General features: G+C 45.7%; 1 protein-coding gene across 2 annotated transcripts in view; it reads right to left on the reverse strand.

The window, feature by feature from the left end:
• Positions 1–26,563, reverse strand: part of gpc5a (glypican 5a) — a 1,129,174-nt gene that overhangs the window by 1,072,867 nt on the left and 29,744 nt on the right. For both annotated transcript variants that reach the window (XM_070891692.1, XM_070891693.1), the window contains exon 2: positions 22,056–22,217. In XM_070891692.1, coding sequence (XP_070747793.1) covers positions 22,056–22,217 — 162 coding nt within the window. The remainder of the gene's footprint in view (positions 1–22,055; positions 22,218–26,563) is intronic.

Genomic DNA, 26,563 nt, shown 5'->3' on the forward strand with positions numbered 1-26,563 from the left:
TTTTAAACAGAGGCGTTACATTAGCTGCTTTCCAATCCGCTGGTACCTCACCAGAGTCCAGAGAATTTTGGTAGATTATAACGAATGCAACTGCTATAACTTCCGCCATCTCTTTTAATACCCTGGGATGCATTTCATCAGGACCAGGGGACTTGTCCACCTCGAGTCCCATTAGCCTGTCCAGCACTACCCTCCTAGTGATAGTGATTGTCTCAAGGTCTTTCCTTCCCACATTCCTATGACCAGCAATTTTTGGCATGGTTTTTGTGTCTTCCACTTTGAAGACCGAAGCAAAATAATTGTTTAAAGTCTCAGCCATTTCCACATTTCCACATTCAACATTCAGGAAGGATAGAATAAAAGGAAAAGGAGGTGGGGTAGCATTGCTGGTTAAAGAGGAGATTAATGCAATAGTTAGGAAGGACATTAGCTTGGATGATGTGGAATCTATATGGGTAGAGCTGCAGAACACCAAAGGGCAAAAAACGTTAGTGGGAGTTGTGTACAGACCTCCAAACAGTAGTAGTGATGTTGGGGAGGGCATCAAACAGGAAATTAGGGGTGCATGCAATAAAGGTGCAGCAGTTATAATGGGTGACTTTAATATGCACATAGATTGGGCTTGCCAAACTGGAATAATTACGGTAGAGGAGGATTTCCTGGAGTGCATAAGGGATGGTTTTCGAGACCAATATGTCGAGGAACCAACTAGGGGGGAGGCCATCTTAGACTGGGTGTTGTGTAATGAGAGAGGATTAATTAGCAATCTCATTGTCCGAGGCCCCTTGGGGAAGAGTGACCATAATATGGTGAAATTCTGCATTAGGATGGAGAATGAAACAGTTAATTCAGAGACCATGGTCCAGAACTTAATTAAGGGTAACTTTGAAGGTATGAGGCGTGAATTGGCTAGGATAGATTGGCGAATGATACTTAAGGGGTTGACTGTGGATGGGCAATGGCAGACATTTAGAGACCGCATGGATGAAATACAACAATTGTACATTCCTGTCTGGCGTAAAAATAAAAAAGGGAAGGTGGCTCAACTGTGGCTATCAAAGGAAATCAAGGATAGTATTAAAGCCAAGGAAGTGGCATACAAATTGGCCAGAAATAGCAGTGAACCCAGGGACTGGGAGAAATTTAGAACTCAGCAGAGGACAAAGGGTTTGATTAGGGCAGGGAAAATGGAGTACGAGAAGAAGCTTGCAGGGAACATTAAGACGGATTGCGAAAGCTTCTATAGATATGTAAAGAGAAAAAGGTTAGTAAAGACAAACGTAGGTCCCCTGCAGTCAGAATCAGGGGAAGTCATAATGGGGAACAAAGAAATGGCAGACCAATTGAACAAGTACTTTGGTTCGGTATTCACGAAGGAGGACACAAACAACCTTCCGGATATAAAAGGGGTCAGAGAGTCTAGTAAGGAGGAGGAACTGAGGGAAATCCTTATTAGTCGGGAAATTGTGTTGGGGAAATTGTTGGGATTGAAGGCCGATAAATCCCCAGGGCCTGAGTACTTAAGGAGGTGGCCTTGGAAATAGCGGATGCATTGACAGTCATTTTCCAACATTCCATTGACTCTGGATCAGTTCCTATCGAGTGGAGGGTAGCCAATGTAACCCCACTTGTTAAAAGAGGAGGGAGAGAGAAAACAGGGAATTATAGACCGGTCAGCCTGATCTCAGTAGTGGGTAAAATGATGGAATCAATTATTAAGGATGTCATAGCAGCGCATTTGGAAAGAGGTGACATGATAGGTCCAAGTCAGCATGGATTTGTGAAAGGGAAATCATGCTTGACAAATCTTCTGGAATTTTTTTGAGGATGTTTCCAGTAGAGTGGACAAGGGAGAACCAGTTGATGTGGTATATTTGGACTTTCAGAAGGCTTTCGACAAGGTCCCACACAAGAGATTAATGTGCAAAGTTAAAGCACATGGGATTGGGGGTAGTGTGCTGACATGGATTGAGAACTGGTTGTCAGAAAGGAAGCAAAGAGTAGGAGTAAATGGGTACTTTTCAGAATGGCAGGCAGTGACTAGTGGGGTACCGCAAGGTTCTGTGCTGGGGCCCCAGCTGTTTACACTATACATTAATGATTTAGACGAGGGGATTAAATGTTGTATCTCCAAATTTGCGGATGACACTAAGTTGGGTGGCAGTGAGAGCTGCGAGGATGATGCTCTGAGGCTGCAAAGTGACTTGGATAGGTTAGGTGAGTGGGCAAATGCATGGCAGATGAAGTATAATGTGGATAAATGTGAGGTTATCCACTTTGGTGGTAAAAACAGAGAGACAGACTATTATCTGAATGGTGACAGATTAGGAAAAGGAGAGATGCAACGAGACCTGGGTGTCATGGAACATCAGTCATTGAAGGTTGGCATGCAGGTACAGCAGGCGGTTAAGAAAGTAAATGGCATGTTGGCCTTCATAGCGAGGGGATTTGAGTACAGGGGCAGGGAGGTGTTGCTACAGTTGTGCAGGGCCTTGGTGAGGCCACACCTGGAGTATTGTGTACAGTTTTGGTCTCCTAACTTGAGGAAGGACATTCTTGCTGTTGAGGGAGTGCAGCGAAGGTTCACCAGACTGATTCCCGGGATGGCGGGACTGACCTATCAAGAAAGACTGGATCAACTGAGCTTGTATTCACTGGAGTTCAGAAGAATGAGAGGGGACCTCATAGAAACGTTTAAAATTCTGATGGGTTTAGACAGGTTGGATGCAGGAAGAATGTTCCCAATGTTGGGGAAGTCCAGAACCAGGGGTCACAGTCTAAGGATAAGGGGTAAGCCATTTAGGACCGAAATGAGGAGAAACTCTTCACCCAGAGAGTGGTGAACTTGTGGAATTCTCTACCACAGAAAGTAGTCGAGGACAATTCACTAAATATATTCAAAAGGGAGTTCGATGAAGTCCTTACTACTCGGGGGATCAAGGGGTATGGCGAGAAAGCAGGAAGGGGGTACTGAATTTGCATGTTCAGCCATGAACTCATTGAATGGCGGTGCAGGCTAGAAGGGCCGAATGGCCTACTCCTGCACCTATTTTCTCTGTTTCTATGGGCCCAGGTTTTGGCCTCAGTTGCTCCTGAATTTTTGGAGCAACTGGTGTAGAACAGAATTTAGTTTGTTCCAGTTCTCGTCAGTTGGAACAGTTTCACTTTGGAACAGAATTTTTTTTCAAAAGGGGGCGTGTCCGGCCACTTACGCCTGTTTTCAAAGTTTCGGCAGTGAAAACTTACTCCAAACTAACTTAGAATGGAGTAAGTGAAGATTTTTGTACGCTCGCAAAAACCTTGTCTGCACGTTAGAAAATCAGGCGTGGGGAGGGGGGTTTAAAGGGAAGTTTACAAACATTAAAAACACTCCAGTTTTACAAATAAAGAGCCATCATTAATAATAAATGATAAAAACATCAATAAATCAACCAATAAACCAATCAAAAAAAATTAAGAAGAAATAATTTTTTTTTTTTTAAATCAATAACTTACCGACTGCAGCACCGGGAGCCCTCCAACAGCGTGCTGGGATGCCCCCCCCCCACACCCCGCCCAGTGTGTCTTTGTCAGTGTCTCTCACTCTCGGTCTGTCAGTGTCTGTGTTTCTGACAGCGAGGGGTGGAGGGGAGGGGTGGTGGAGTGGGGAAGAGGGGAAGAGGGGAAGAGGGGAAGCGGGGAAGAGGGGAAGAGGGGAAGAGGGGAAGAGGGGAAGAGGGGAAGAGGGGTGACAAGTGAGGGAGGGGAGGGGGGGGGTGAGGGGAGGGGGTTGAGAAGGGAGGGAGGGAGGGGAGTGGGGTGAGAAGGGAGGGGGGGGGGGAAGAGAGAGAGAGAGAGAGAGAGAGAGAGAGAGAGAGAGAGAGAGAGAGAGAGAGAGAGAGAGAGAGAGAGAGAGAAAGAAAGAAAGGAGAGGGAGGCTGAACGGGCCAGGCCCGGCCGGGCCCAAGACTTCGAGCTTAGACTTACCGGATTGACAGGTAGGTGGCGTCAGGTCCGGGGTCCGGGAGCACGGATCGGGGGGAGCACGGGTCGGGGCGGAGGGCAGGGGGGGGTCGGTCGGGGGGGGGGGGGGGCGGAGGAGATCGGTCCGGGGGGGGAGGTGAAGGAGATCGGTCGGGAGCAGAGGTCGGTCGGGGAGGAGCGGGAGTCAAGTCGGGTCGGGTCTGGTCGGGGGGGGAGCAGGAGCTGGCTGTGGGAGGAGCCTTATTCACGCAGCCCCAGTGAGGCCATTCGGCCAGGGCTAGGGGCTGCATGCTTCGGGCCCCTCCCACACAGTTTCGGGCGCCTGGAGCTACTGCACTTGCATGCCCACTGTAGCGCGCATGTGCAGAGGTCCCGGCACTGTTTTCAGCACAGGGACCTAGCTCCGCCCCCCACAGCTCCTACTGCGCTGCGCTGAGGGCCAGAGGACCAGCATGGAGCCGGAGAATCTGGAAGTTTTTTTCAGGCGCACTTTGTGGCGCGAAAAACGGTCGTCCAGGTCGCTGTTGCGCCGTTCTGGGCGCGGCCCGAAACTTGGGCCCATAGTTTCTATGTTTCCCATTATTAAATCCCCCTTCTCATCTTCTAAGGGACCAACATTTACTTTCGTCACTCTTTTCCGTTTTATATATCTGTAAACGCTTTTACTATCTGTTTTTATGTTTTGCGCAAGTTTACCTTCGTAATCTATCTTTCCTTTCTTTATTGCTTTTTTCGTCATTCTTTGCTGTTGTTTAAAATTTTCCCAATCTTCTCGTTTCCCACTAACCTTGGCCACCTTATACGCATTGGTCTTTGATTTGATACTCTCCTTTATTTCCTTGGTTATCCACAGCTGGTTATCCCTTCTCTTACCACCCTTCTTTTTCACTGGAATATATTTTTGTTGCGCACTATGAAAAAGCTCCTTAAAAGTCCTCCACTGTTCCTCAATTGTGCCACCGTTTAGTCTGTGTTTCCAGTCCACTGTTTTCAGACTAAATGCTCCCCCCGCACACACCCCCCGGCCAACCCCAAGTAGAATACAGACACTTGTAAAGCTATTCTTTTGTCTTATAGTCTTTAACAAATATTGCTACTTCCCCGTTGCAACACTTTTCTAAAAGGATGCAAATATTATCCAGCATTTGCCATATCTTCAAAAGCACGCACTGCACTATTTATGTGGATAACTTATGTTTGACAGTGCAATTCAAAAATAAAACTGAGTGCATCAGGCAAAATTAACATTCGGAAGTTACAATTTGCCTTAATCTGTGCATCCTCTTAATATTCATTTGCCTGTTACATAAGCAGACAAATCAACAAAATGGTATCAGAATTGGCCAGTGGTCTCATTGGCAGCACTCGAGCCTGAGTCAGCAGGTTGCAAGTTCTGAATCCCACTTCAGGATTTAAGCACGTAACCGAAGTTGATTCAGTGCAGGGTTATGGGGGGCGCTGCATTTTTAGAGGGAGCATCTTTCTGCATGAGACTGATACTTGACTTGCCTGTTCCATGGATGGAAAAAATCACATGAAACTTTCTCAAAAAAGAGCGACATGTTCTCCCAGTATTGGGTGGAAGTGGGATTGGTTGTGACAGAAGAATTTGAGGTTTTGGGCTGGATGGAAGGAAGGGATCCGATGGGTTACTGCTTTAGAACACTTATAGAACACCTTTCATGACCTCATGATGTCCCAAAGCACTTCACAGCCAATTTGTACTTTTTGAAGTTTAAGTACTTTAGGTAATGTAGGGAAAGGCAGCAGTCAATTTGTGCACAGCAAGATCTCGCAACAGAAATGAGAAACCCGACCCGCTAATCTGCTTTTTAGTGATGTTGGTTGAGGGATAAGTATAGGCCAAAACACCGGGAAAACTTCCAGCACTTCTTCAATTAGTACCATGGGATCTTTTACATCCACCCGAGAAGTATAAGCCTGGATTATGTGCTCAAGTCATGGAGTGCAGCTTGAATCCATGACATTCTGACTCCGAGGTGAGAGTATTAAAAAAGGACGCAACTGCTGCCAAGGAAATGAAGGAGTAGCACATGTACAGTTCCAATGGTCTCTTGGCTGTTCTCACCAGACTTCGTTGGCAGCAGTCATCTGATAAGCACGTAAGAAATAGGAGCAGGAGTCGGTCATACGGCCCCTCGAGCCTGCTCCGTCATTCAATATCATAGCTGATCTTCAACCTCAACTCCACTTTCCTGCCCGATCCCCATATCCCTCCCTCCGCTCCACCCCCCACCCCCCACCCCTGCCAACCCCAAATCCAAAAATCTATCTATCTCAGCCTTGAATATACTCAATGACTCAGCATCCATACCACTTTGGGGTAGATAATTCCAAAGGTTCACAACCCTCCAAGTGAAAAAATTGCTCCTCATCTCAGACTTAAATGGTCGACTCCTTATCCTGAGACTATACCCACTAAGTTCTAGACTCTCCAGTCAGGGGAATAACCTCTCAGCATCTACCCTGTCAATCCCCCTCAGAATCTCATATGTTTCAATGAGATCACCTCTCATTCTTCTAAACTCCAGAGAGTATAGGCCCATTCTACTCAATCTTTCTTCATTGGACAACTCTCTCATCCCAGGAATCAATCTAGTAAATCTTAGTTGTACCACCTCAAGGCATGCATGTCCTTTCTCAGATATGTCGACCAATACTGTGCGCAGTACTCCAGGTGTGGTCTCACCAAAGCCCTCTACAATTGTAGCAAGACTTCCTTCCTCTTGTACTCTAACCCCCTTGTAATAAAGGCTAACATGCCATTTCTCTTCCTAATTCCTTGCTGTACCTGCAGGTTAACTTTGTGTGTTTCCTGTACGAGGATACCGAAATCTCTGAGCACCAACACTGAAATTACTCACCATTTAAAAAAAATATTCTGTTTTGCTATTCTTCCTACTCAAGTGAAAAACCTCACATTTCCCCACATTATACTCCATCTGCCACTTTATTCCCACTCACTCAACCTGTCTATATCCCTTTGCAGGCTCGTGTCCTCACAGCTTTCTGCCCCACCAAGCTTTGTATCATCAGCAAACATGGATACACTGTACTTTGTCCCTTCATCTCAGTCATTAACATAGATTATAACTGGCTGAGGGCCAAGCACTGATCCTGCAGCACCCCAGTCAGCCTGCCAACCTGAAAATGAGTCGTATATCCCTACTCTCTGTTTTTTGTCCGTTAACCAATCCTCTATCCATCCTAATATATTACCTCCAGTCCCATGAGCCTTTATCTTGTATAGCAATCTTTTGCATGGCACCTTATTGAATGCTTTTTGGATATCCAAATATACTACATCCGCTGGTCTCTCTTTATCTACCTGCTAGTTACATCCTCAAAATATGAATACATTTGTGAAACACGATTTCCCTTTTATAAAACCTGATCATAAAATGTCTGATCATATCATGATTTTTTAAGTGCCCCTTGACCAAATCCTTAAAAATAGATTCCAGCATTTGCCCGACTCCCGGGAAACCCAACGCAGCAGCAGCCGCCAATTTTAAATTCGACTTCCAAAATCACCGTGAGAGCCAGATTTAAATATGTTAATGAAGTGTCCCCACCACTCCGTGTGGGACACTCGAGGCAGCGGGAGCATGCATAGCGTGTTGAGGTCGCATTCCATGCATTTACCTCTTTAACCACCTCCCCAGTGATCCTCTCCTGCCCATCGTGGGGCAGTTAATATCGAGGCCACAATCTCGACTTTGTTTCCCACCTTTTCACCTTATTCGGACATTTAACATCAGGGCTGTCGGTTCGTCCTTGGTGTCCAGTATTCAGAAAACGAGTCAGAATTCTTTTCCCAGAGAGGGACCAGTGTAGTCGCACTCGAGAACATTGCCATGCACAAGCAACTTTAGCTATTTTCCTCCAAAAACTGCTCATTTTTCAGGTAGCTTAAAGGCTATCTCTTCTTCCCTGTGAGACAGTTTTCTGGGAGATAACACTGAACACAGCTTCCAACCACATCTATGCATTCTGAGCACGTGTTGGTAAGTTGGCAAAAGTTGCACAAGAGTAAAATTTTCAATTCTGCATCAAGAGCACATATTGCGCAATTGCGTACACTCTGCCTTGATCTTTGGTCCTTTAATCTAATCTGCAGAGAGAGCTCGAGCAGAAAACGTACCCGTACGTAACCTTTAGGAAAGGGGTTACCCACAAACACAAAAGGGTTGCGACAGGCAGGAACGTGATGGGTGGTGGGGGGGCGGGGGAATAGCTATTTGGTCCCAAAGGGGCCAAATGGCAGATTGAGTCCCATTCTCCTGGGTCTCCCTTCTCTCACAAGGTTAGTTCCCACCAATGCTGCAATATCGCAGCAATTCCTCCAAATACTACCATCAATGCTGCAAAACCCTCTTTCCAATCCTGCTGGGCCTCGCCCTCCAATCCCAGATCCTAAGAGCTCCTCCATACTTACAAATGCCTGAATGACATTTGCAAAGCATCCAGTACAACCGTCCCCACCCCCACTCACCCACAATGCTCCTAGGCCCACAGACTTTTCCCTCTCAATGATCCCTCAACATTCCCTTGTATTTCCAGAATATCCTTCCCAATACTCCGAGATCTCAGTATCACCCCCAGTGCTGATGTAGGCGTCTGTTAACATTACCCCGCATAATAGCTATACTTTATAAAACCTCTAATTTATTTTCAGCAATATCATGGAATATATGCTAGGTATATTGTAATTGTTTTTCTTATCTTTCTGGTGCTGCCATTTCCATTGAAAGATGTTACATGAAATAGTACCTGAAGGTATACTGATTTTATGATGGAGAAGAAGAAAAATATTTACATTTGCAACATTAGACCTGCAGATATATTTAACTTCTCACATCGGACATGAGAACGCTAAATTATTACCCGACAGAACACAAACTAAAATAAATAGATTAATTAATTCCTTAACAGAATCTGATAAACAAACAAGAGAAGTAATCTTTGTTGGAACAGAAAGCAAGTATTGCAAAGGGAATTTGCTCCAGTGACCTATGTGCTGCTGTGGTGGTACAAGTGCTACTATTATTAATAATGCTTACACAGTGCAGGCATTGTATGAGATTTAATTACCTATTATAGGTTCAATCCTCAATGCTGCGGTAACAATTACGTTGGATAAAAGTGATGAACGCCCATCTCCCAAACGGATGTCAAGTTCATGCAAACTGAAAATTATTTTCCGGTACTTGAGGCTGCAATTGCTCAGGGAATGAATCAACTTGAAAAGCCATGGTTACCTGTGCTTAGATCACAAAGCACAATAAAATATCATACTAACGGAGTTAAAACAAGTTCGAAACCATTTCACAACCAGTTCAAATACAATTCAGATTAAAAAGAAAAAGCATAATAATGTATATTTCTTCAACAATTCACACTTACTAAAGTAAATGTTGGTCCCCGAGAGGATGAGACTGGGGAATTAATAATGGGGAACAGGGAAATGGCAGAGACTTTGAACAAATATTTTGCATCGCGGTAGAAGACACTAATAGTATCCCAATAGTGGACAATCAAGGGGCTATAAGGAGGGAGGAACTTAATACAATCACTATCACTGAAGTAGTCATAGTCGGTAAAATAATGGGACTAAAGGCAGACAAGTCCCCTGGACCTGATGGCTTGCATCCTGGGGTCCGAAAAGAAGTGCTGCAGAGATAGTGGATGCATTGGTTGTAATTTACCAAATTCCCTGGATTCTGGGGATTGCAACGCCCCTATTTAAAAAAGGAGGCAGACAGAAAGCAGAAAACTCTAGACCGGTTAGCCTAACATCAAAATGCTAGAGTCCATTCATCATCATCATAGGCAGTCCCTCGGAATCGAGGAAGACTTGCTTCCACTCTAAAAATGAATCCTTAGGTGGCTGAACAGTCTAATACAAGAACCACAGTCCCTGTCACAGGTGGGACAGATAGATATTGAGGGAAAGTGGGGCGGTGGGGGGGGGCGGGTGGGACTGGTTTGCCGCACGCTCTTTCCGTTGCCTGCACTTGATTTCTGCATGCTCCCGGCGATGAGACTCGAGGTGCTCAGCGGCCTCCCGGATGCACTTCCTCCATTTAGGGTGGTCTTTGGCCAGGGACTCCCAGGTGTCAGTGGGGACGTTGTAACGTTTCCTCTGCCCACCTTTGGCTCGTTTGCCGTGAAGGAGTTCGGAGTAGAGCACTTGCTTTGGGAGTCTCGTGCCTGGCATGCAAACAATGTGGCCTGCCCAGCAGAGCTGATCAAGTGTGTTCAGTGCTTCAATGCTGGGGATGTTGGCCTGGTCAATGTGCGAACGTTGGTGCATCTGACCTCCCAGGAGATTTGTCGGATCTTGTGGAGACATCGTTGGTGATATTTCTCCAGCGACTTGAGGTGTCTACTGTACATGGTCCATGTCCCTGAGCCATACAGGAGGGCGAGTATTACTACAGCCCCGTAGACCATGAGCTTGATGGCAGATTTGAGGGCCTGGTCTTCAAACACACTTTTCCTCAGGCGGCCGAAGGCTGCATTGGCGCACTGGATACAGAGTTGGATCGCGTCATCAATGTCTGCTCTTGTTGATAAGAGGTTCCCAAGGCATGGGAAATGGTCCATGTTGTCCAGGGCCATGCCATGGATCTTAATGACTGGGGGGTCAGTGCTGTGCGGCGGGGACAGGCTGGTGGAGGTCCTTTGTCTTACGGATGTTTAGCGCAAGGCCCATGCTTTTGTACGCCTCAGTAAATACGTTGACTATGACTTGGAATTCCGCCTCTATGTGTGCAGATGCAGGCGGCATCCGCGTACTGTAGCTCGACGAGAGGTTGGGGTGGTCCTGGACCTGGTCTGGAGACGATGAAGGTTGAACAGGTTTCCACTGGTTCTGTAGTTTAGAGAGGTCAAAAGGCCTACTCCTGCTCCTATTTCTTATATTCTTGTGTACATTGATGATCACTAAAACTGCTGAGAATCGATGCCAGTAGAGTAGCTTTTTACTGTCATTAAACGTGATGCCATTTTATAAACTGGTACTGATCCAATAGTTAAAACTAAATCAAAGGTATACATAATGGTGGTCTTTTACACAAGTCTATCCTTTTCTTCATCCTGACAAAAATCCCCAAATTTGTATATAATTAATCCTGCTTGCTGTCTCCACTTTTTAAATGATTGTCACGTACAATGTATGGGGTCAGGTTTTGGGCCGCGCCTGATTTCGGCGCTGAAAACTTACCTCGGTGTTCTCCGCTCCCTCAGGTCGATCCAGGCCCTCGGCGCGGTGCAGCGCAGCACTCGCTGTGGGGGGCGGAGTCAGGTCCCTGCGCTGAACAGTGCTGGGAACGCTGTGCTACAGTGTGCGCACATGTGCAGTAGGTCCAGGCGGCCGAGGCTGTGTGGGAGGGGCCTGAAGCACGCTGGCGGAATGGGCTCACTGGGGCGGCGGAGATCGGACTGCACCTCCCTCCTCCATCTCCTGCTCTGGCTATGGCTGTGGCTCCGGCTCCCTCCCTCCCTGTTCAGCTCACGCTCCCTCTGGCTCTCTCCCGCCGCCCCACCCCACCCCACCAGCTCCCGCTCTGCTGCCAGCCGCTCCCCCCCCATCCCCCTCCCCCCCATCTCCCGCTCCGCTCCGGCTCCCCCCCCGCCACCTCAGCTCCGGTTCGCCCCCTCTTCCTTCGGCGGGGCCCACCTGCCCGGCATCTTGCTGGGGGCGGGCCCCGCCTGAAATCTTCAACTCGGCTTCTTCACGTCGGCCAGGCCCATTCAATATCCCCCCTCCTCTTCCCCCCCCCCCATCCCTCCCCTCTTCCCCCCCCCCTCCCTCCCTCCCTTCCCCCATCCCTCTCCCCTTACCCCCTCCCCCCTTACCCCACTCCCTCCCCCACTCCTCTCCCCTCCCCTCGCTGTCAGAAACACAGACACTGACAGAGACACTGACAGAGAGAGAGAGAGAGAGACATTGACAGAGACAGACACACTGAGGGGTGGGGGCCTCCCAGCACGCCGTTGGAGGGCTCCTGGTGCTACAGTCGGTGAGTAGGAACTTAATTTTTTATTTATTGATTTTTTTATTTTTTTTTATTTATATTTTTTAAATTTTTTTTTTGATTGATTTATTGATTTATCTATCATTTATTATTGATGATGGCTCTTTATTTGTAAAAGTGATGTGTTTCATGTTTGTAAACTTCCCTCCCTGCCCCTCCCAACCCCCGCGCCCCCGCCCTCATTCCCTACGCCTGATTTCCAAGTGTAGGCAAGGTTTTTCTGAGCATATAAAAATCTACACTTACTCCATTCTAAGTTAGTTTGGAGTAAGTTTTCGCTGCCTAAACTTTCAAAACAGGCGTAAGTGGCCGAAAAAAAATCTGTTCCAAAATGAAACTGTTCTAACTGACTAGAATTGGAGCAAACTAAATGCCGAGAATTGCAATTTCGAAGATAGTCCATTCTAAACCAGTTGCTCCAAAAAAAAAACAGGAGCAACTCAGGCCGAAACTTGACCCCAATAAATCCAAATGTCCGGTATTGCTCAATGCAACTCTATACATAATGCATGCGCACCTCGATGTGCAAATCTGGACATTTACATCTGTTTGGAATCAATAGTATCAGAGCCTATAACCTCGACAGTAAATAGATCAGTAGTTGTTTTGTGTTCTGTTCCTTCCTCCTTGGGTCCTGCTCAGGGAGAACAGAGCATAAAGGAGAGTGCAATCAGCTACAAGGTAACCAGCCTGCACCTCCTCATTGTTTGTGATGCTCCAAGTATACATGGTACGATGTACTGTGCTGCTATTCTGTTGATAACATGTTGGCAATCATTTCAACACCTTCTCATTTTAAAGTTGCGATTTTAAAGAATTTCTCCCACTTCTTAACTTGGGTCTGTAAAATAAAACCTTCAGAGAAGCTTTGAGGGTTTTGGAGTCCAGTCATTTTGTCAATACTGCATCTGAAAAAAAATCCAATGTGCAACAAAGGTATTGTGGCAAATTGCAATGAGCCAGCTACAGGGCAGATAAATATCAATTCCCGGGCAGGAATGCAGCAAAGCAACAACGTGCCTGTCCGGGAGCTGCAACAGGCAGGCTCTGCCAATTTTAATAGCCGAGCCTCATGCACATGACACTTGCCGACTTCTTGACCAAAGCAGCTGTCGGGTGTTAAGCAATCATAAGAACATGAAATAGGAGCAGGGGTCGGCTCGAAAGCCCCTCGAGCCTGCTCCACCCTTTAATACGATCATGGCTGATCTGATCATGGACTCAGCTCCACTTCCCCGCCCACTCCCCATAACCCCTTATCGGTTAAGAAACTGTCTATTTCTGTCTTAAATTTATTCAATGTCCCAGCTTCCACAGCTCTCTGAGGCAGCGAATTCCACAGATTTACGACCCTCAAAGAAGAAATTCCTCCTCATCTCTGCTTTAAATCTCATCCCAGTCAATCTCCGTTCTTCTCTGGATTACTCCAAAAAAACCTCTTGAAAACCATGCTCCTTTATACACCAGAGTTTGACTACATCAAAGGAAAATGTCAAAATGACGTATCTATTTCCCAAATCCTTTGAAAGCAGACTACCTATGTAAACGGTTTGCAATTGTTTACCTCAGAACCACTTCCCTAAAACGAGATATCATTTACCTACTGTTATCTTTAGCAAATGGACTCGCTACCCCTGTTTTATTACCCTAAAACTAAAGTTACATTAACCACTCGGAGGTGACACCATTACTAACACTTATCCCCTTACACAAGTATTTACAAGCAATGCATTCCTTTTGTGCCTTTTCAAAGTCATCCTGTATACATTGGAAAGCCTGTGGCTTTAAAGGTTCAAAAAGTTTGAATGTTAACCGTTAACTCCCCAAGATGTCCAACATGCATCTCTCAAGGATGTCTAATAACTGTACAGGGTATTGGTGAGACCACACCTGGAGTATTGCGTACAGTTTTGGTCTCCTTATTTATGGAGGGATATACTTGCATTGGAGGCAGTTCAGAGAAGGTTCACTAGGTTAATTCCTGAGATGAAGGGATTGTCTTATGAAGAAAGGCTGAACCTATACTCATTGGAGTTTAGAAGAATGAGAGGTGATCTTATTGAAACGTGTAAGATTCTGAGGGGGCTCGACAGGGTAGATGCAGAGAGGATGTTTCCCCTGGTGGGGGAATCTAGAACTAGGGGGCATAGTTTCAGAATAAGGGACCGCACATTTAAAACAGAAATGAGGAGGAATTTCTTCTCTCAGAGGGTCATGAATCTTTGGAATTCTCTGCCCCAGAGAGCTGTGGAGGCTGGGTCATTGAACATATTTAAGGTGGATATAGACGGATTTTTGAACAATAAAGGGAGTGAAGGGTTATGGGGAGTGGGCGGGGAAGTGGAGCCGAGGCCAAGATCAGATCAGCCATGATCTTATTGAATGGCGGAGCAGGCTCGAGGAGCCGAATGGCCGACTCCTGCTCCTATTTCTTATATTCTTAGGTTCTGACACCAGGCCATTAAAAACAGGCAGCTGCCACCACGGACGCAGGTCCCAGCACAAGGCGAGTGCTCGTTCAGGTTAAAATGGCAGATCTGGCTTGCTTATTTAAAGAGCATCTCATTGGCTTTGCTGCAGTTTGTCTTATCAATGGTGGGAAAGAGGTGGGGTATGGCGAGAGGGAGAGCGGGGGAGCGAGAGGGAGAGATGGGGGGGGGGAAGAGAGGGAGAGACAGGGGGGGGGGAGGCCGAAGGGAGACACGGGGGGGGGGCGAAGGGAGAGAGGGGGGGGGAAGGCAGAGAGGCAGAGGTGGAGGTAAAGAGAGAGGAGAGAAGAGAAGAGAGAGGAAAGGGTAAGAGAGAGCATCGGAGGGGGATAGGAGAGGATATAAACTAAAGGGTGCAATCCTAAAGGGGGTGCATGAACAGAGAGACCTGGGGTTGTGTGTGCATAAATCGTTGAAGGTAGCAGAGTATGCTGAAAAAGCGGATTAAAAAAAGCTTAGGCTCCTGTGCTTCATAAATAGGGGCAGAGAGTACAAAAACAAGGGAGTTATGATGGACCTGTATAAAACACGGTTTGGCTTCAACTGGAGTATTGTGTCCAGGAAGGATGTGAAGGCCTTAGAGAGGGGGCAGAAAAGATTGATGAAAATAATTCCAGGGATGAGGGACTTCAGTGACGTGGATAGACTGGAGAAGCTGGGGTTGTTCTCCTTGGAGCAGAGAAGGTTGAGAGGAGATTTGATCGAGGTGTTCAACATCATGAGGGGTCTGGACAGAGTAGATAGAGAGAATGTTCCCACTGGTGGAAGGGTCGAGAACCAGAGGACACAGATTTAAGGTGATTGGCAAAAGAACCAAAGGCGACACAAGGAATTATTTTTTTTACACAGCGAGTGTGGAAAGTGGGGAGGGGCGGGCAGAGGGACCTGGGGCGGGGGGGAAGGGGTGCAGAGGGACGGGGGGAGGGGGGGGGGCAGAGGGACGGGGGGAGGGCAGAGGGACGATGGGGGGGGGAGGGGCAGAGGGACGAGGGGAGTAGTTTGCTTACTGGATAGTTCATAACCCTCTCCTGATGTCCTAGATTTTAGAAAACTGTAAAATGCTATACGAGACTTTGGTTTATGATATAATCTACAGGATCTTTATTGGGCATACCACTGGCATCTGTTCAGATATCTGGACAGATCAGGAGCACATTATAGTGAGGTTTAAAAGATAATTGATGTGTGCTGCACGTTCCATAACTTTGCTCTGCCCAAGTTGCCTAATCACGGAGGAAGAGCAGAATCCAGGAGGTATTCTGGCACAAGAAGCCGGCAATGAAAAATGAAGCAAAAGCGTCTGTAACTCTAAAGCAGAAAGGACTGGTGTGCCAGGCGCTTGCACAGGATATAACCAAATGCCTGTGCTCTCCCTTTAAAGAATACTTCTGCCTTCATGTACAAAAATATTTCAGCAACACTGTCCTCGCTATTTCCTCTCTCACCATCAAATGCCTACTTTTTGTTGTGGTGCTAAATTGTCTCTCAATCATAAAAAGCATTCTCACCAGAATGTGCAAGTGTGTGAAACAATGCCTTTAAGATAAAGCATGTTCACGGCCACCATTGCCAGTCACTCTCATTAACTATCCATCTGCGTCTTGAAACTTGGTCTTTGTATAAATATTTTGGCTCGACTCAGTCGGCAACACTGAAGTTATTTTAGTATTTGCCATCTACCTAACAGGGAGAGCAGAGTTCAGGACAAGACTGAGGTCCACAGTAGGATATTTGGACTGTGGTGCAACACCTGGAAGAAGACCTAATGGGTCTGGATAAGGCCCGTTACCGCCGTTTTGCGGCGGCCATGCGGCGGAATCCAATGGCCGTCGATTTCTGGTCGAATGGCCGCTGCCGGCTAAGTTAGGTGGGGTTTTTTTCCCTGGTGGTCCCCACTCCTGCCCCGCCACTGCCGAGCGGCCGTAACTGCGTCATCAGTGCGCACACCACCGTGACCCCCTACCTCCGTCCATATTCAGCCCGAAAACTCGAATCCCCGCCGAGCGGTGACCCCGACAGCTTTCTCCGTCAGCGTACCTTCTATTCTGACTGCGAGCCCTGGCTGCGCGGTGGCCATTAAAGCCAACGGCCCACAGACGTGGCCGCCATTTAATTTTTTTTGCCGACTGACATCCATGTTGGCCAGACTCTTGTGCCCCCCGGATTCGGCTGGGTCGTCAACAGGCAGCCTGGCACACACCACTCCCTCTTGGGTGCCAGGCCGCTGGCCCTAGTTGAAACCCTCCCTGGTGGCCCAGTGGCCGATTTTAAATATTCGCCGATTCTGTCCCCTTTAAAGCAGGGGAGAAACGTGGTGACGCACACGCGCAATGGCGTCACCACCGCTCCGCTGCTGAGTGACAGCAGCGGAGAATCCGTCCCAGCCCCATTTCCGCCCCACACCAGCACTTACTGCCAAACTTCCGCCCCCATTATGACCGGCTTCCGGTCCGCTCCAAAAAAAACACACAAACAGATGAAAATCGAGAGCGCGTCTCATCGGACCCCACGGTAAAACCTTTTTAAAAACGGAATGTGCGCCAGCTTTCTGGCGAGCATGAATTTTGGCCACAATGCCTCTGAAAGATGCTGTAAATCACTGCAAGCTGTTGTTGCCCAGCGAAGCAATGTGCTGGAAATGGTCTTTTGTATAGGTCAATGAATTTGGAAGTTACAATTACCCCCAGGTACTTGAAGCCAAATGTTGACCAAGTTATGGTGCAATTCTCCGATGGGGCACATGTGAGGGTCATATCTCCATATTGGAACATTTAAACTTGCAACTTTTGGAAGATCTTAGGTAGTGAAATGGAAAAGCTGGTTGCTCTGTATATTTCTATGTCAGGTTCAAACTCTCAGACCAGAGTTTGCCTTTATTTGATCAATATCTAGATCAGCTCCATTGGGCAGGCCACATTGTCCACATGCCAGACATGAAATTCCCAAAATAAGCACTCTACTCGGAACTCCTTCACGGTAAACGAGCCAAAGGTGGGCAGAGGAAACGTTACAGGGACACCCTCAAAGCCTCCCTGATCAAGTGCAACATCCCCACTGACACCTGGGAGTCCCTGGCCAAAGACTGCCCTCAGTGGAGGAAGTGCATCCGGGAGGGCGCTAAGCACCTCGAGTCTCGTCGCCGAGAGCATACAGAAAACAAGTGCAGGCAGCGGAAGGAGCGTGCGGCAAACCAGTCCCATCCACCCCTTCCCTCAACCACTGTCTGTCCCACCTGTGACAGAGACTGTGGTTCTCGTATTGGACTGTTCAGTCACCAAAGAACTCATGTTAAGAGTGGAAACAAGTCTTCCTCGACCCCGAGGGACTGCCTATGATGATTATCTAGATCATTTAAAGGTCCCTGAATATGAACCTTTATATGGTGATTTGTTGCTGATTGACCATGAAAAAATATAAAGATGGCTTCAGACAGACTAATCAAATTAACATAACTTTTTAAAATTAGAACAGGAGTGTCTTCAAAATTGTCTTTTCTGAATTGTCAAACCCTGTCGGCGTTATGATAATCATTCAATTATTAACCCGTGTGTTTCATCTAACCACTTGCTCAGTTTTCTAACTTTAATGGGTTACATTCAACATTATTGCAAGATTTCCCTTCTTCCCTAACTTATAAATTGGCTCAAAAGCTTATCAACATTTAGCTTACTGAAAATGTCTTTGAATGAACAGTAGGAGTATGTCATTGAGGATTACGATGAGAAAATTTTCTCTCCCATCGTCATTTGTTTTCAACATGTTTAAAGAAAACAGTTTGTACATTTACAGTACTGACCTCTGTTTTTCACTCAAGTTCTGAATTTAAGCAAGCCAAGTATGAAAAGCACAGCTTAGCAGCACAAGTACATAATCTGTGCCATGCGTTTAGGAACACAGGAACAGGAGGAGGCTATTCATTCCCTCAACCGTTTCACATTCAATTCGACCACGGCTGATCTGTAACTCAACTCCATTTACCCGACTTTGCTCCAGAGCCCTCGACACCCTTAACAAAAATCTCTCGCTCTCAGTCTCGAAAATTTCAATTGACTAAGCATCCACAGATTTTTCTCTGGAGAATTCTGTATCTCCACTGCCCTTTAATTGAAAATGTGCTTCCAGAAATCACTCAAATGAACCAGCTCTAATTTTAAGACTGTGTCCCCTTGTTCTGGATTACCCCACCAGAGGAAACAGCTCCTCTGTATCTATCCTATCAAATCCCTTTATTATTTTGAACACCTCAATTAGTTCACACCAAAGCTTTCTAAACTCAAGGGAATAAAGCTCCAAAATGGGAATGCATCCGTGGTAGATTCCATTAGGACGAAAAAAGACGTGAACAGGCACAGTGCATGGTGCATAAATGATTCCAATTCTCTTGTATCATTTATTTCCCAACATAAATCAGAATCATAGGGCTGGATTTCTGATCCTCACCACTCCGTTTTTCACCCCGGAGTGGCGGCAATGGCGGGGGTGGGGTGTTCTGGGCGGGCGGTCAGCCTCCAGCGCCCCGCGGTGATCCTCGGGTCGGGTTTAGCGGCGGCAATGGCGGGGGTGGGGTGTTCTGGGCGGGCGGTCAGCCTCCAGCGCCCCGCGGTGATCCTCGGGTCGGGTTTAGTGGTGACAATGGCGGGGGTGGGGTGTTCTGGGTGGGCGGTCAGCCTCCAGCGCCCCGCGGTGATCCTCGGGTCGGGTTTAGCGGTGACAATGGCGGGGGTGGGGTGTTCTGGGCGGGCGGTCAGCCTCCAGCGCCCCGCGGTGATCCTCGGGTCGGGTTTAGCGGTGACAATGGCGGGGGTGGGGTGTTCTGGGCGGGCGGTCAGCCTCCAGCGCCCCGCGGCGATCCTCGGGTCGGGTTTAGCGGCGGCGCGGAGCAGCACCACCCGGAAGAGCTGCGCCCGGTGTGTAACGCCCCCGGTTGTGACACCGGCGCGAGTTTTGACTCCCGCCCGACCCGTCCGCCCCGCAGCGCGCCCCGTACTGACCGCCCGGGAAATCAGGGCGGTCCCACCATCCCGACAGCGGAGAGGTGAGTAATGGGCTCCTGAGGTAAGTGCGATTGTTTGTTCTTTTAATGTTTTTGTGATTTGTGTTGTGGTGGCGTGGGCAATGTTTGGGGAACGTTTTTGTGGGTTTAGTTCCCTCCCCACAGGCGTCTCTGGGAGTGCTCCCGGCCCGGCTCTTTAGCTCGGGAGTTTCCCATCCTAGCGCCCAAGAAAGGTGTACAACGCCTCCCTTAGCGCTGTGCCCCCTGACTCAGGGCCCAGCTGACCAATGTTACTGACTGAGGCACAAACTGTTCCCGGGCGCTAACTTTACCGCCCCGCCGCCATTACCGCCCCGAAATCAGCAAAGCCCAAAATCCAGCCCATAGAATCAGAAGTTGTCAGTGTAGAAGGAGGCCATTTGGCCCAACGCGCCTGCGTTGGCAAGAGTTATCCAGTTAATTCTATTCTGCAGTCCTTTCCCCATACTATTTTAAACATTTCTGTTTGAAATATTTATCCATTTACTTTTTAAGGTTATTGTGGATTTTGCTTCTACCACTGTATTGCGAGGGCATTCCATGTTCTTACAACCCACTATCTAAAAAAAAATGCCTAACCTCTCCCTTTCTTGTTTTGGTGATGATATAAATTTATAACTTGTTAGTCATCAATTGGTTTCTCCCATTGAACTTTTATCAGACCTTTTGTGTAATTTTGAATATATCTATCAAATCTTCTCAATCTTTGTTTTAAATGAAAATAGCCCCAGTTTCTCTAGTCGCTCCTCATAATTACAGCCTCTCATTCCTGATATTTTAAATGAACCTCTACTGCACCCATTCCATGGCCTTAATGGCTTTCCTAAGGAAAGATATCCAAAGTTGGACACAATATTCTAACTTTGAACTAACCAATGATTAGTATAATCTCAAGTTAGGTGCTTATCCTCCTTTTTATAATATCAAGGAACCCATGTGCTGCTTTATCAACTTGCCCTCCCAGTGTGAGGACCTGTCGAGCACCAGAAGCTATTCAAAGGGGAGAGAAAATTGGCAGAAATGTCATCAATGAGTCATTCCCAAGAACTTCCTTACAGTCAACTCAGAGCAGCATGGGTGGCAGAATCAGAGGGCGAACTCATCCTTGCTCCCTCGAAGAGACCAGGAAATGGGGAAGGCTTCGAAAATAACTTTAAAAAGTAGAATTTTGTAACCTCAAAAAAACCTTCACAAAATATGATAAAGTTCAATCAGCAACGCGTGAGAAGACTTCACCGATTTCTTCTGAGTCAATTCTTGAATTATCAGTATTGCAACTGTTTTGTATTCAACCCATATATGTTAAAGTAAAGTTTGAACTTGAAAAATGAGTAATGGTTCCAAAGATTCTGCAATTTGAAAATCTGTCAACGATGAGTAAAACAGGATGACAAGTAAACAAGAAAAGTTGTCACATTGTAAATGCATTATGCTTACACACATCAGTGCAAAGTCCTTCGCATCACTCTCCATGGCATAATAAATAAAAGGATCATAACTTCTAAAACTCTTCACCATTGGAACATGTCCAAAAATGTAAAGCTGGACATCTAAATTTGGTCAAAACAATACTGGAACATTAGATTAATTTGGGTGTATTAATCATTTCCATGAATTGGTGTAACCCTTTTTATTAATAATTAAATAAATATTGAAACCTATTCATCATACATAATAAACAAAACAAAATTAAATTAAGAATTAAAAATGGTTCTTCCAACTAAAAGAAAATTGACTGAAGTCCATCATGCAACAGCCTGAGCAAAACTATCAGGAAGGTTTGAAGACACTTTCTCACCTGTAACATATTGAAATTTCAAAATGGCTTGGAAAGTCACCAGGGCAACTTCACTATTCTACAAATTCCATAATCAGAGTGATAGTATACTGTAGCATACTCAGCTGGCTACAGAGAAGCCTTATTACCTGACTCTGCGTGACTGGATTATATTGAGGACAAATTTTAATACCCTGTTTTGTGAAAAGCTGTGCAAAGCAATCGACTTCTCCATGCCAGAGTCCACACAAGAGACCTGACAAGGCTATTAAGCTTCCAAACAATCATAACTGATGAAGTATCACAAACATTGCTAGACTTAAACAAGACCTGCTTATGGCAAACCAAACCTCAACATTCTTCATCAAAGCAGAAAGTCTGCATAGGATACCCAAGTGAAGCTTCATACACCGCTGCTTTTAAATGTGGAGCTCACATCAGGCCATGAATGGACTGGACTCTTCCTTAGGCACAAATGTGAAACACAAAATTATCTAATTTATTGAACTCGGGTTCTGAAGCCTGGAATTTTGCTTTAGGAAATGTGTTTCTGATCATTTCTCAAAGTTTCTCTGTACTGACAGCAATCACCTTAATGAATGTTTAGATTTATTCTGTTGGAATAGTTATCTCTGCATGAACACAATGTTGTGTTTCCAGATATTTTTTTTTAAAAAAGCAGGGCAAAAAAACACTTGGGAGGACTTTACTTGACCCAGATCACAGGTTACCTTGAAAAGCAGCCGCATTTCGTGATATTAAAAATTTCAGAGTTGAGCTGGATGTTTGAAGCAGATTTTGAATATCTTGTCGAGATGCTGCTTGATATCGTTCCTCCATCTTTCTCGTGCAGCATGTCAGACCCTTCGACGTGCACACCTGAAGATCAGAACCTAAAGGAAAATGGGAAAGAATTAATGCACTTTTCCTCTACACTTGATTCAAAGTTGCTTAGTTCAAATTATCTGAATTAATTTTAGAACTAAATTCCTACATTCTCATGTTCTTTTCATTGACATTCAAATTATTCGATAATTCAATTTTTTCATGTCAGGTGTAGACTGTATTGATGTATAGCTCAGATGTATACCACTAAATCTTCGTTTATTTGGCACCAATTACTCCCTCAGTGCACAGCACCTCATTGCTTTTTAAAGACAATGTGAAAATCTGTCAATGAGGAGTAAAATATGATGACAAGAAAACAAGAAGTGTAACCTACAGGCATCAGTGGCAACTAATTTGTGAAAACAAGATCCCACATGCAGCAGTGAGATTGACCAGTAATTCTGTTTTGGTAATGGTGATGGTTGAGGCATGGACACCAGGAGAATTCCACCGAAGGCAGTGGCGAGAGCAGACCCGGTCGGGGACAGAGCAGAGCAAGAGGAATAAAGAACGGAGGAGAGAGGTGCCCAAACTCACCGAGAGCAGTGGCAAGAGCAGACCTGGTCGGGGACAGAGCGGAGCAGAGGAGAGAGAAAATAAAAATCGAGGAATGACATCACAGGACAGCAGGTAGGTAATTGGTTGGTGAGTACTACAATCTTTTTCGGCTCTCGGCTACCTAAGAAACTATAAATTGCTATAACTACTTTATTAATTCGTAACTAAAACTCGATAAACCAATTCAGTAACAAAACTAAAATAAAATGAATTCACTAATCAAATAAGTAAAGTTTAGATAGAGATAGCAGGGCAGGTGGTGTGCCATAACTGCAGCATGTGAGAGTTTGTGGAGACCAGCGAGATCCTGAGCGACCACATCTGCAGTAAGTGTCTGCAGCTCGAGGAACTTCGGCTCAGAGTTGTTGAGCTGGAGTACGAGGTGCAGACATTGCAGGGCATCAGGGAGGGGGGGGAAGTGTTACCTGGACACTTTGTTCCAGGAGGCAGTCACACCCCTTAGATCAAGTAGTACTTTAACGTTAATCAATGGTGAGGGACAGGAGGGTGTGACTGAGACTCAGGAAGTTATGGGGACCCAGGATGTAGTGATGGAGGAGCCTCGGCCATTGACTTTGACCATCAGGTATGAGATACTTGCTTTCTGTGGGGATGAGAACAAGGACTGCAGGGTGGATGAGCAAACTGACAATGGCACCGTGGTATAGGAGGCCATTCAAGTGGCAGGGAAGAGTGGTAGGGGACAGTATAGTCAGAGGGATCGATACTGTTCTCTGCAGCCACAAAGTTTGTGTTGCCTGCCCGGTGCCAGGATAAAGGATGTCTCCTCACGGCTGGAGAAGATCTTCGAGTGGGAGGGGAAGGATCCCATTGTCTTGGTTCATGTAGGAACCAACAACATAGTTAGAACTAGGAATGAGGTTCTCCTGAGAGAGTTTGAGGAGCTGGGGTCAAAATTAAATTGCAGAACCTCACAGATAATAATCTCTGGATCTCATGGACCTGAGCCATGTGCAAATTGCGTAGAGACAAAGAGACATAGATATTAGAAGGTTAAATATGTGGCTCAAAGAGTGGTGTGGGAGGCAGAGGTTTCAGTTCATGGGACTCTGGCACCAGTACTGGGGAAAGAGAGAGCTCTTCCGTGGGGATGGGCTCCACTTAAACTGGGCTGGGACCAGTGTCCTGGCGAATCGAATAACAAGGGTGATAGATAGGGCTTTAAAGGAATGAGGGATTGCGGGGGTGGGAAGAATCAGGAAAGGGTAAATTCAAAAGCAGCAAGAGAAATGTCAAGGCTGAAGAGCAGAGCAGTGATCAGGGAAAAGATAAGCCGAGTGGGTCAGTAAGGGACGAAGCGAATAATAAAAGTTAACAGGGCATTCGTGACTAAAGTGCCATCAGGGAAAAATAGAAAAAAGTTAAAGCTAAAGGCACTATATCTGAATGCACGAACCATTTACAACAAAATAGATGAATTAATAGCGCAGAAAAAAAAAAATGGTTTTGATTTAATAGCCATTACAGAGACATGGTTGCAGAGTGACCAAGATTGGGAACTAAATATTTTACTTTTAGAAGAGACAGGCAGAATTGAAAAAGAGGAGGGGTAGCCCTGATAATAAAGGAGGGAATAAAGAAAGTAGAGCAAAAGGATCTTGGATTGGAAAACCAAGTGTAGAATCAGTTTGGGTGGAGCTAAGAAACAAGAGGCAGAAAGCACCAATGGGATTAGCCTATAGGCCCCCCAACAGTGATTGTAGTGTGAGGCAGTGTGTAAATCAGGAAATTAGAGATGCATGTAACAAGGGTAATACAGTAAGCATGGGGGACATTAACTTTCATTTCGACTGGGCAAACCAAATTTGCAGAAACAGTGCAGAGGAAGAGTTCATGGAATGTATTTAAGATAGTTTTCTAGATCAGCAAGACAAGGAACTGGCTATTTTAGATCTAGTACTGTGTAATGAGACAGGGTTAATTAATAACCTTGTATTAAAGAAGCCTCCAGAGAGCACTGATCATAATAGGATAGAATTTATGTTGAGGTTGAGTGAGTTAGTTAAGTCCGAAACTAGGGTCCTAACCCTGAACAAAGCAAACTACGTAGGTATGAGAGGCTAGTTGGTGAAGGTAGGTTGGAAAAACAGATTAAAAGATATGACCGTAGAAAAGCAATGGGAAACATTTAAAGAAATAATTCATAATTCACAATGAATACACATTCCCTTAAGGAATAAAAACACCATGAGATAAATGGTCCAACCATGGCTAACAAGAGAAGTTAAAGATAATATTAGATTAAAGGAAGAGGCTTATAATGTTTCCAAAAAGAGCAGCAAGCCTAAAGATTGGAGGATTTTAGAATTTAGCAAAGGAGGACCAAGAATTTGATAAAGAAAGGAAAAATAGAATACGAGAGTAAAGTAGTGAGAGACATAAAAACAATGGTTTTTACCCATAGGAATGTAAAAAGGAAAAAGTTAGTTAAAGTAAACATGGGTCCCTTAGAGGCTGAGACAGAAGAAATTAAAATGGGGAATAAGGAAATGACAGAGAAATTAAACAAATACTTTGAGCTGAATTTTCGCTACCATTCTGCACCTTATTTTGGCGTACTCTGGTTTTTTTGGAGCAGACTAAAATCTGCAAGTTTCGCCAAAGTTTCTGCATCATCCTAAACTACTAACGGCTGATTTTTTTTAGTTCCTGATTTTTTGACATCACTGGGATTGCTGGCTGCCGGCTGCGCCATTTAAGTGAGTTTGGCCAACTAGGATTTTTTCAAAAACAGCGCAGTGCACCGTTCTGAAAAACCTTACCTAAACTTAAGAAAATCTGCGCAGAAGAGAGAAAATCAGCAGAGAAGACGCCATTGTTTTAGCGGAGCTGAGGTTTTGGAGAGAGAGAAGACATGGCACCTGGGGCCCCATGGCAGGTGGGGGGGGGGGGCCTTTCGGCCCAGGATAACAGTGGCACTGGGGGCAGGGGGCCATTTGGCATGGTAAAGCAGCGCCGTATGTTTCACTTGCCAACCTCAGCCCTTCAGTGTGTCCCTCGTTGCTCTGATAACCTCAGTTTTTGGCGCAGACCTTAAGCTCCACCCACAGAGCTTAAGGACAATCTACGCGGCTCCAAAATGAAAGTTTATTCCGGCGAAACTTGCAACTTCTTTTTGCTGCAGTCGGCCACTAAAAAATTGGACGTACTTCTGCAACTGCGCCAAAAATCGAGCATGTGGAAAATTTCCCCCATGTGTCTGTGTTCACAGAAATCACCTCCCGAAAACAGTGGCCAAAGAAGGGAATGAGGTACTGAAAGAAATTAGTATCAGTAAAAAAAATAGTACAAGAGAAATTAATGGGACTGAAAGTCAATAAATCACCTGATAAAGGACCTGATAGTCTACAGCCTAGGGTATTAAAAGAGGTGGCTACAGTGCATGAATTAGTTGTCATCTTCCAAAATTCCATAGATTTTCAAACAGTTCCTGCAAATGTAACCCCACTATTTAAGAAAGGAGGGAGAGAGAAAACGGGGAATAACAGACCAGTTAACCTGACATCAGTAGTGGGGAAAATGTTTGAATCCATTATTAAGGATCTGGTAACCGGGCACTTAGAACATAATAATAGTATTGGGAGAGTCAACATGGATTTATGAAAGGGAAATCATGTTTGATAAATTTATTAGAGTTTTTTTTGAGTTTGTAACTAGCAGAATAGATAAGGGAGAACAAGTGGATCGAGTGGATTTGGATTTTCAGAAGGCATTCGATAAGGTGCCACACAAGAGGTTATTAATCAAAATTAGGGCTCATGGCATTGGGGTT

The sequence above is a fragment of the Pristiophorus japonicus genome, chromosome 10 (genome assembly GCF_044704955.1).
Source record: "Pristiophorus japonicus isolate sPriJap1 chromosome 10, sPriJap1.hap1, whole genome shotgun sequence".
Classification (NCBI taxonomy): domain Eukaryota; kingdom Metazoa; phylum Chordata; class Chondrichthyes; family Pristiophoridae; genus Pristiophorus; species Pristiophorus japonicus.